The sequence below is a fragment of the Vipera berus genome (assembly GCF_964194415.1).
Source record: "Vipera berus genome assembly, chromosome: 5".
Lineage (NCBI taxonomy): Eukaryota > Metazoa > Chordata > Lepidosauria > Squamata > Viperidae > Vipera > Vipera berus.
This window is the reverse complement of record NC_138207.1, coordinates 2,386-12,747: the sequence shown is the minus strand read 5'-3', so window position 1 is coordinate 12,747 and position 10,362 is coordinate 2,386. Positions and strand designations below refer to the sequence as shown.

At 51.3% G+C, this 10,362-nt stretch overlaps 1 protein-coding gene across 1 annotated transcript; it reads right to left on the bottom strand.

Annotated features, from left to right (window-relative positions):
• Positions 1-1,133: 1,133 nt before the first annotated feature.
• On the bottom strand, positions 1,134-3,742 carry LOC308669315 (arylacetamide deacetylase-like 3; the record flags this gene model as incomplete). The annotated part of the gene is made up of 4 exons (XM_081329951.1): positions 1,134-1,918; positions 2,528-2,591; positions 2,785-3,001; positions 3,539-3,742. The coding sequence occupies 4 exons, from the start codon at positions 3,740-3,742 to the stop codon at positions 1,144-1,146; spliced, it is 1,260 nt and encodes a 419-aa protein (XP_081186077.1). The 3' UTR covers positions 1,134-1,143.
• Positions 3,743-10,362: the final 6,620 nt, after the last annotated feature.

Sequence of the window (10,362 nt, the reverse complement as noted above, 5' to 3'; positions counted from 1 at the left end):
GACTCCATGGTGGGCCCCTCCTGACCGCTCTCCCAGCTGCTGGATACAATCAGTAGCTGGGGTCTAAGGTGGATCTTCTTTACTCACTCTGTCTCCTCCTCCTCCTCCTCCTCCTCCTCCTGCTGTTCTCCCCTGGAGGCAGCCGCTGCCCCCAGTGACAGAGGGGGCCCAGGACAGGGGCTACCCGCTTTGGGCCTCCATAGGGATCTCTGCCCCAAGGGCCTGGCTGTCTTCTGCCCACCAATGGGGCTTGCCAGATGCTTCCCTTCCTGCACACCTGCAGCCGCACCTCAGGCACCTCCTCCTGTCTGCACAGCCATGCCACCCTCCCTGCCCTTTTCCCCCTTTGCCCTTGGCTGGGGGCAGGAATGAAAGCAGCAGGCCAGCACTGGTGGTTTGCGTATTTACTGAAGCTCAGAAGGGGTACACGGCTGCCAGGGTCTCTTCTAGAGGCTCAGCAAACAGGGGAAACCTGTTTCAGAAAAGGAGGCAAGGTAAGAGGGGGACACAAGGAAAGGTCCACAAGGAACGGTCCCCTAAGGTGTCCTTCTGCACCAGTCTTGCCGGAGGGAAAGTCCTCCTGGGGGGCAGAGTGGGAAGAAGGCAGAGTTCAAGGCGAGGTCCTGCCAGGAGAGAGAACGTATGCCAGCGGGTGAAAGAGACTGGCACGAAAGGCCTCCAGAGCCTTTTTTAGGGGCAAACTCCTTTTTCATTCATTTTGGTCTGCCTGTGGGAATAGAGGTTGCCTGAATGCCGCACTGGGTTTTCCGCGAGACTAATACGCCTGCAGACCACCATCCTGTCCATAGGGAGACGGAGACTGCAACCGTTGGTCACCTGGCCACTCTCCCGGCTGTGCCTCTGTGCCCCTTCAATTGCCCACTTGGGAGATCCTCTCTTTGCATAAAGGGGAAAGCCACACTTTCACACCACAACACCTAGTGCTGACACCAGGCTACCCAAGTGGTGGGCTATGAAAGGGAGGGAGAGGGAGGGATGTGTCCTCTTCAAAGGGTTGGTGGGCAGTCTTCAGGCCAGGTAAGCAGGACAACTGGATGAACTCACAGGGTGCCACCTCTTCAGATCAAGATCTGTGGGGCACGGGGAGGAAGAACAAGGCAGAGGAATGGGGTTGGTGGAGGTCTAGAACCGCTCTAGGAACAGGATTATGCTTTTCATGCTCCTCCTCGTACTGGGAAACTCCAGGGGCCCCAAACCGGTCAGCAGGCAGATCCCATGGAATCCATCCTTCAGGTGATGCCAGGTAACTGACACGCCGTTTTCTTCCAGCCGTTTCTTGTACAGCAAGGCATCGTCTCGGAAAATGTCATATTCGCAGCTTAGAAGAAAAGTCTCTGGAAACTGCCGAATGATGGCGTCTTCCGCCAGGAGTGGGGAAAACGTGGGCTCAAATGCTCTTTTGCAGGTTTGGTAAAGATCTTCTGAAAATGGACAGAGTACAAACGGCTCATAACCCGAGACTTTAAACTCCTCCGGAATGAGTTCTGCACTGACCCATTTCTGGTACTTTGCCCTGAGCTCCTGGGGAACATGGGCATTGCCCATAATTTCATTGACATTGACATTCCTTCCTGTAAGATAAAGCATGCCAAGATGGATAACCCGTTTCTTAAATAATACAGGAACTGAGTGGTTTTGCCGATAGGAAGGCAGATTGAAGTCCAGAGCTTGGAGAAAAGGGTAGAGCAGCATGTGGCCCCTGACAGGCGGCAGGTCCATTCTCATCACCAGCTGCTGAGAAATGGCAGCCACAATGGCGGCTCCAATGCTGTCGCCAGCTAGCACGACCCGCAGAGGGTCCACCCCGTAGCGCCCCGCGTTCTTCAGAAAATGTGACACAGCAGTGTAGCAGCTGAGTTGCTGAGCTGGGTAGGGGTGCTCTGGCGCCAGGGGGTACCTAAAGCGACAGTGAGCCAAAACAACAACCTTTCAGGCCATCAGCAGTCCTGTTATTACCACTATTGTGATGATTCGTTGCACAGCCACCCAGATATTTAGATTAGGTTTGACTTTTTTTTTAATCTCATTTATATCCCGCCCTTCTCCGAAGACTCAGGGCAGCTTACAATCTAAAGCACAAATCAATGTGCTTAGCAATTTTTATCCACCTACGAGTCCTTTCTAAGGACCCAGGACAGGCAGATGTTGTCTGATGATGTTGAAGTTATCTTTGTAAGATGTTAGCTGTTCCAAGTTGGTTTTTGCAATTAACTGAAGGCGACTGTGTCAATGCCGATGGTGTTCAAGGAATGCTCTAACTGTTCCGGGATTGCACCCCAGGTGCCTATCACAAATGGCATTGTATTTGCTTTCTTTTACCACAGTCATTCTATTTTTATTTGCAGGTCTTTGTATTTTCTTATTATTATTGATTTATTGTTGCTGTCCACTGTCAAAAAACTGTTCCAGCGGCAAGAGCGTGAGTAGCCACCTGAAGGGCCTCCCTGCTGCTCGGGGGGGGGGGGGTGTCACGCTCATGTGAGGCAGCCAGCCTGAGCCCTCTTACCTGATGCACACGACCACCGTGGCACTTTCCCGAGTGACAAGGCGGCAGAATCTTTCATAGGCTCCTGAAATACCACAAAGAATTGGTTGTGTTGGCTGTCAGAGGGGAACATCTCTCTTCCTCCACTCACAATTTGTAGGTTTCTGTCTGAGGGCACCCAGTTTTCCCCTGTGGTCTTTGGATGCTGCGGAAGAATGAACCACCAAACCCTAACCTCTGTCTGTCCCTCTTGCCACTCAACCATTTGCAGAACTTACGGGTGCTCCCAAAGAGGCCCACTCCTCTGTGAATCCAGACCAGACCTCGTCCTGGCTCGGCACCTGCTCTTTTGGGCCAGTAGACCCTCACTGGGACCGTGTCAAAAAGCACCTCCTGGATGGTCAGGTCAGGGGCTCTCCCTGGGGGGATCCCGTTCATGATTTGCCTCCATATGATGTATTTGTGGCAGATGCCAAGTTTCTCCAGAATCAGGGCCTGCTCAGGGGAAAACAGAAGGATGAAATCCACCCATAACACCAAAGAAGCATTTTTTCCTTTTCCTTAGAAAGAACTTTCAGAGGCATTTTTTCCCATGAAAGAGAATGGGAGGGATAAAACTGCAGAAGAAATATTTGGTGATTCAAGTGCTATGCAAGCCTTGAGACATCTTTGGGCATGGGAAGCAGTCACCCCGCACGCAGCTAGCTGTGTCTTCTTTCCAAAGCAGCGGGCCCCAGCTCTCACGCCAGAGATCTGAGGGGGGCTGCTGCGAAGGGACACCCAGCAGGGAGGGAGGCACAGGTGACATTCCTCAGCTCGAGGTGGGGAAGGCAGCGTTGCAGGCAGCCAACAGCACCAGGGCGAGGAAGTGGCAAAGGGGAGGTGGATTCCAGGCAACCTGCAAAACCCTTTGGGATTTCCTACGAGTTCCACAAATTGCCCCTCCAAGCCCTCAGGCACACCCAGCCGAGGCCTGCGCTGGCCAGGCAGAAGCACGGAAAGGAAAGCCAGAGCCCAGGGAAGGAGGCTTACCAGTCTGAGAACAAGGCTCATGGCCAGATTCATCAGGCGCAGTTTTGTCCCCTGGCTGATCCCAGGTGGGATTCGCGTCCTGGTGAAGTCATAGTAAAGGGTCCATCCAAGGAGTAAAAGTGCGACCGAGACGCTGAAGTGAAATGCCAGCAGCGTCCCCGACCCCGACCCCAGCGCTTGGCCTGAGGTCACCTCCGCCTCCATGCTGGAAGGTCCTGAGACCAGGCTGCTTCAGTCCCAGGGAAACCAAAGTCTCCCTGGTTTATAGTCCATCAGGTGTGTAGGGTTGCTTTCAGGTAGGACTGTCCCACCCACGAGTTCATTAGAGAAATAGAAGAGTAAGGGAGGGATGAAGTCCTTGGTGTGATTGATGCTTTTATCCATGGCTTAAATCTGGCATTTGGCATAAGAGCCTTGGTGGAGCAGTGGGCTAATGCCTCCTTAAGTAACACCAGCTGCCTGCAATTATTGCAGGTTCTCATCCCACCAGGCTCAAGGTTGACTCAGCCTGCCATCCTTCCGAGGTAGGTAAAATGAGGACCCAGATTGTTGGGGGCAATAAGCTGACTTTGTAATAATGCCGCTTGGGGGGGGAGCGAAAGCCCTAATAAGCAGGCATATACATAGAATGAAGGCTATTGCTAAGCACATTTGATTTGTGCTTAGATTGTAAGCCGCCCTGAGTCTTTGGAGAAGGGCGGGATATAAATGGGATTAAAAATAATAATAATTATGAAATGTATCTTGCAGAATCCGGGAAGGAACAAATGTCTTCCGTAATCCAATTATTGAGTTTATACCTGTCAATACCGGTTTCCTCCCATTCGATCTTCATCAGGGTGCTGGTGAATTTAAGGCTCTTTATATCTGCACCTTTTCCTCTGTCGTGGACTCCTCCTCGTGCCATCCTCCTCTGGGTCAGCTGCCCCGAGCAACCGTCCCAACCGAGGAATGGCTCATGCAGGTTTTGAGACTCTTTGAGACAGCCCCAAAAACTCACTCTCAGGAAGTTTGCCATTTGGGCTCCAGGATTGTAAGGAAATCAGAAGACTGGATCGCTTAAACCGCAGACCCCGCCATCAGCCTCACTCCCTGGGCCAGACCGGGAAATCAACGGGAGGCCTAAAGCTGCTTTTACTGGAGCAGTTTGCAGTAGCCCAGTCTGCTTCCTTCTCCTCCTTCCTCAGGGAAGCGTCCGCTTGGCCGATGGGTCGGCGGTCCCATCTTGCAGGAAGGTAGGGGGTGGCTTCCGCTTCTGGGCGTGGGAAAGCATGCCTTTGGATGGCCAGCATGGTGCCACAGAAGTGCAATGGGCATGACAGAGGCCAGGCAAAGGCAGGGTGCTTGGGCACACTTGCTACCGAGTGCCAAATCCCTGGGAACTTGTACTCCATAGCCAGGCGCCGTGGGGGAAAAAGACAGCCTGAGTGGGAGCGGCTTACGGGAGCCGCCTGCAACCTTCTCCGCTGACTTCCCCATGGGAACCCACCAGGGAAGGTCACAAAGGGGGATCATGTGGGCCAATTGCCAAGCACCTGGATCGTGATCACCTGACAGTAGAGGATGAAGGAGGGCTGGAACTTTGAGCGCTCGTCATAAGTGTGACTCATTCAGCACCATCATAATTTCAAATGGTTGCTGAATGAGTGGTCATTAAACGCCTACTGGTACCAGATTCAAATTCTGCATCCATTGAATCGTCCTAGTTTTGTCCTAGCAGTCTATAAATATGCGCTCCAAGCTTATTATCAAGTTTTCAAATTCAGGGTTAGGGTTAGGGTTAGGGTTAGGGTTAGGGTTAGGGTTAGGGTTAGGGTTAGGGTTAGGGTTAGGGTTAGGGTTAGGGTTAGGGTTAGGGTTAGGGTTAGGGTTAGGGTTAGGGTTAGGGTTAGGGTTAGGGTTAGGGTTAGGGTTAGGGTTAGGGTTAGGGTTAGGGTTAGGGTTAGGGTTAGGGTTAGGGTTAGGGTTAGGGTTAGGGTTAGGGTTAGGGTTAGGGTTAGGGTTAGGGTTAGGGTTAGGGTTAGGGTTAGGGTTAGGGTTAGGGTTAGGGTTAGGGTTAGGGTTAGGGTTAGGGTTAGGGTTAGGGTTAGGGTTAGGGTTAGGGTTAGGGTTAGGGTTAGGGTTAGGGTTAGGGTTAGGGTTAGGGTTAGGGTTAGGGTTAGGGTTAGGGTTAGGGTTAGGGTTAGGGTTAGGGTTAGGGTTAGGGTTAGGGTTAGGGTTAGGGTTAGGGTTAGGGTTAGGGTTAGGGTTAGGGTTAGGGTTAGGGTTAGGGTTAGGGTTAGGGTTAGGGTTAGGGTTAGGGTTAGGGTTAGGGTTAGGGTTAGGGTTAGGGTTAGGGTTAGGGTTAGGGTTAGGGTTAGGGTTAGGGTTAGGGTTAGGGTTAGGGTTAGGGTTAGGGTTAGGGTTAGGGTTAGGGTTAGGGTTAGGGTTAGGGTTAGGGTTAGGGTTAGGGTTAGGGTTAGGGTTAGGGTTAGGGTTAGGGTTAGGGTTAGGGTTAGGGTTAGGGTTAGGGTTAGGGTTAGGGTTAGGGTTAGGGTTAGGGTTAGGGTTAGGGTTAGGGTTAGGGTTAGGGTTAGGGTTAGGGTTAGGGTTAGGGTTAGGGTTAGGGTTAGGGTTAGGGTTAGGGTTAGGGTTAGGGTTAGGGTTAGGGTTAGGGTTAGGGTTAGGGTTAGGGTTAGGGTTAGGGTTAGGGTTAGGGTTAGGGTTAGGGTTAGGGTTAGGGTTAGGGTTAGGGTTAGGGTTAGGGTTAGGGTTAGGGTTAGGGTTAGGGTTAGGGTTAGGGTTAGGGTTAGGGTTAGGGTTAGGGTTAGGGTTAGGGTTAGGGTTAGGGTTAGGGTTAGGGTTAGGGTTAGGGTTAGGGTTAGGGTTAGGGTTAGGGTTAGGGTTAGGGTTAGGGTTAGGGTTAGGGTTAGGGTTAGGGTTAGGGTTAGGGTTAGGGTTAGGGTTAGGGTTAGGGTTAGGGTTAGGGTTAGGGTTAGGGTTAGGGTTAGGGTTAGGGTTAGGGTTAGGGTTAGGGTTAGGGTTAGGGTTAGGGTTAGGGTTAGGGTTAGGGTTAGGGTTAGGGTTAGGGTTAGGGTTAGGGTTAGGGTTAGGGTTAGGGTTAGGGTTAGGGTTAGGGTTAGGGTTAGGGTTAGGGTTAGGGTTAGGGTTAGGGTTAGGGTTAGGGTTAGGGTTAGGGTTAGGGTTAGGGTTAGGGTTAGGGTTAGGGTTAGGGTTAGGGTTAGGGTTAGGGTTAGGGTTAGGGTTAGGGTTAGGGTTAGGGTTAGGGTTAGGGTTAGGGTTAGGGTTAGGGTTAGGGTTAGGGTTAGGGTTAGGGTTAGGGTTAGGGTTAGGGTTAGGGTTAGGGTTAGGGTTAGGGTTAGGGTTAGGGTTAGGGTTAGGGTTAGGGTTAGGGTTAGGGTTAGGGTTAGGGTTAGGGTTAGGGTTAGGGTTAGGGTTAGGGTTAGGGTTAGGGTTAGGGTTAGGGTTAGGGTTAGGGTTAGGGTTAGGGTTAGGGTTAGGGTTAGGGTTAGGGTTAGGGTTAGGGTTAGGGTTAGGGTTAGGGTTAGGGTTAGGGTTAGGGTTAGGGTTAGGGTTAGGGTTAGGGTTAGGGTTAGGGTTAGGGTTAGGGTTAGGGTTAGGGTTAGGGTTAGGGTTAGGGTTAGGGTTAGGGTTAGGGTTAGGGTTAGGGTTAGGGTTAGGGTTAGGGTTAGGGTTAGGGTTAGGGTTAGGGTTAGGGTTAGGGTTAGGGTTAGGGTTAGGGTTAGGGTTAGGGTTAGGGTTAGGGTTAGGGTTAGGGTTAGGGTTAGGGTTAGGGTTAGGGTTAGGGTTAGGGTTAGGGTTAGGGTTAGGGTTAGGGTTAGGGTTAGGGTTAGGGTTAGGGTTAGGGTTAGGGTTAGGGTTAGGGTTAGGGTTAGGGTTAGGGTTAGGGTTAGGGTTAGGGTTAGGGTTAGGGTTAGGGTTAGGGTTAGGGTTAGGGTTAGGGTTAGGGTTAGGGTTAGGGTTAGGGTTAGGGTTAGGGTTAGGGTTAGGGTTAGGGTTAGGGTTAGGGTTAGGGTTAGGGTTAGGGTTAGGGTTAGGGTTAGGGTTAGGGTTAGGGTTAGGGTTAGGGTTAGGGTTAGGGTTAGGGTTAGGGTTAGGGTTAGGGTTAGGGTTAGGGTTAGGGTTAGGGTTAGGGTTAGGGTTAGGGTTAGGGTTAGGGTTAGGGTTAGGGTTAGGGTTAGGGTTAGGGTTAGGGTTAGGGTTAGGGTTAGGGTTAGGGTTAGGGTTAGGGTTAGGGTTAGGGTTAGGGTTAGGGTTAGGGTTAGGGTTAGGGTTAGGGTTAGGGTTAGGGTTAGGGTTAGGGTTAGGGTTAGGGTTAGGGTTAGGGTTAGGGTTAGGGTTAGGGTTAGGGTTAGGGTTAGGGTTAGGGTTAGGGTTAGGGTTAGGGTTAGGGTTAGGGTTAGGGTTAGGGTTAGGGTTAGGGTTAGGGTTAGGGTTAGGGTTAGGGTTAGGGTTAGGGTTAGGGTTAGGGTTAGGGTTAGGGTTAGGGTTAGGGTTAGGGTTAGGGTTAGGGTTAGGGTTAGGGTTAGGGTTAGGGTTAGGGTTAGGGTTAGGGTTAGGGTTAGGGTTAGGGTTAGGGTTAGGGTTAGGGTTAGGGTTAGGGTTAGGGTTAGGGTTAGGGTTAGGGTTAGGGTTAGGGTTAGGGTTAGGGTTAGGGTTAGGGTTAGGGTTAGGGTTAGGGTTAGGGTTAGGGTTAGGGTTAGGGTTAGGGTTAGGGTTAGGGTTAGGGTTAGGGTTAGGGTTAGGGTTAGGGTTAGGGTTAGGGTTAGGGTTAGGGTTAGGGTTAGGGTTAGGGTTAGGGTTAGGGTTAGGGTTAGGGTTAGGGTTAGGGTTAGGGTTAGGGTTAGGGTTAGGGTTAGGGTTAGGGTTAGGGTTAGGGTTAGGGTTAGGGTTAGGGTTAGGGTTAGGGTTAGGGTTAGGGTTAGGGTTAGGGTTAGGGTTAGGGTTAGGGTTAGGGTTAGGGTTAGGGTTAGGGTTAGGGTTAGGGTTAGGGTTAGGGTTAGGGTTAGGGTTAGGGTTAGGGTTAGGGTTAGGGTTAGGGTTAGGGTTAGGGTTAGGGTTAGGGTTAGGGTTAGGGTTAGGGTTAGGGTTAGGGTTAGGGTTAGGGTTAGGGTTAGGGTTAGGGTTAGGGTTAGGGTTAGGGTTAGGGTTAGGGTTAGGGTTAGGGTTAGGGTTAGGGTTAGGGTTAGGGTTAGGGTTAGGGTTAGGGTTAGGGTTAGGGTTAGGGTTAGGGTTAGGGTTAGGGTTAGGGTTAGGGTTAGGGTTAGGGTTAGGGTTAGGGTTAGGGTTAGGGTTAGGGTTAGGGTTAGGGTTAGGGTTAGGGTTAGGGTTAGGGTTAGGGTTAGGGTTAGGGTTAGGGTTAGGGTTAGGGTTAGGGTTAGGGTTAGGGTTAGGGTTAGGGTTAGGGTTAGGGTTAGGGTTAGGGTTAGGGTTAGGGTTAGGGTTAGGGTTAGGGTTAGGGTTAGGGTTAGGGTTAGGGTTAGGGTTAGGGTTAGGGTTAGGGTTAGGGTTAGGGTTAGGGTTAGGGTTAGGGTTAGGGTTAGGGTTAGGGTTAGGGTTAGGGTTAGGGTTAGGGTTAGGGTTAGGGTTAGGGTTAGGGTTAGGGTTAGGGTTAGGGTTAGGGTTAGGGTTAGGGTTAGGGTTAGGGTTAGGGTTAGGGTTAGGGTTAGGGTTAGGGTTAGGGTTAGGGTTAGGGTTAGGGTTAGGGTTAGGGTTAGGGTTAGGGTTAGGGTTAGGGTTAGGGTTAGGGTTAGGGTTAGGGTTAGGGTTAGGGTTAGGGTTAGGGTTAGGGTTAGGGTTAGGGTTAGGGTTAGGGTTAGGGTTAGGGTTAGGGTTAGGGTTAGGGTTAGGGTTAGGGTTAGGGTTAGGGTTAGGGTTAGGGTTAGGGTTAGGGTTAGGGTTAGGGTTAGGGTTAGGGTTAGGGTTAGGGTTAGGGTTAGGGTTAGGGTTAGGGTTAGGGTTAGGGTTAGGGTTAGGGTTAGGGTTAGGGTTAGGGTTAGGGTTAGGGTTAGGGTTAGGGTTAGGGTTAGGGTTAGGGTTAGGGTTAGGGTTAGGGTTAGGGTTAGGGTTAGGGTTAGGGTTAGGGTTAGGGTTAGGGTTAGGGTTAGGGTTAGGGTTAGGGTTAGGGTTAGGGTTAGGGTTAGGGTTAGGGTTAGGGTTAGGGTTAGGGTTAGGGTTAGGGTTAGGGTTAGGGTTAGGGTTAGGGTTAGGGTTAGGGTTAGGGTTAGGGTTAGGGTTAGGGTTAGGGTTAGGGTTAGGGTTAGGGTTAGGGTTAGGGTTAGGGTTAGGGTTAGGGTTAGGGTTAGGGTTAGGGTTAGGGTTAGGGTTAGGGTTAGGGTTAGGGTTAGGGTTAGGGTTAGGGTTAGGGTTAGGGTTAGGGTTAGGGTTAGGGTTAGGGTTAGGGTTAGGGTTAGGGTTAGGGTTAGGGTTAGGGTTAGGGTTAGGGTTAGGGTTAGGGTTAGGGTTAGGGTTAGGGTTAGGGTTAGGGTTAGGGTTAGGGTTAGGGTTAGGGTTAGGGTTAGGGTTAGGGTTAGGGTTAGGGTTAGGGTTAGGGTTAGGGTTAGGGTTAGGGTTAGGGTTAGGGTTAGGGTTAGGGTTAGGGTTAGGGTTAGGGTTAGGGTTAGGGTTAGGGTTAGGGTTAGGGTTAGGGTTAGGGTTAGGGTTAGGGTTAGGGTTAGGGTTAGGGTTAGGGTTAGGGTTAGGGTTAGGGTTAGGGTTAGGGTTAGGGTTAGGGTTAGGGTTAGGGTTAGGGTTAGGGTTAGGGTTAGGGTTAGGGTTAGGGTTAGGGTTAGGGTTAGGGTTAG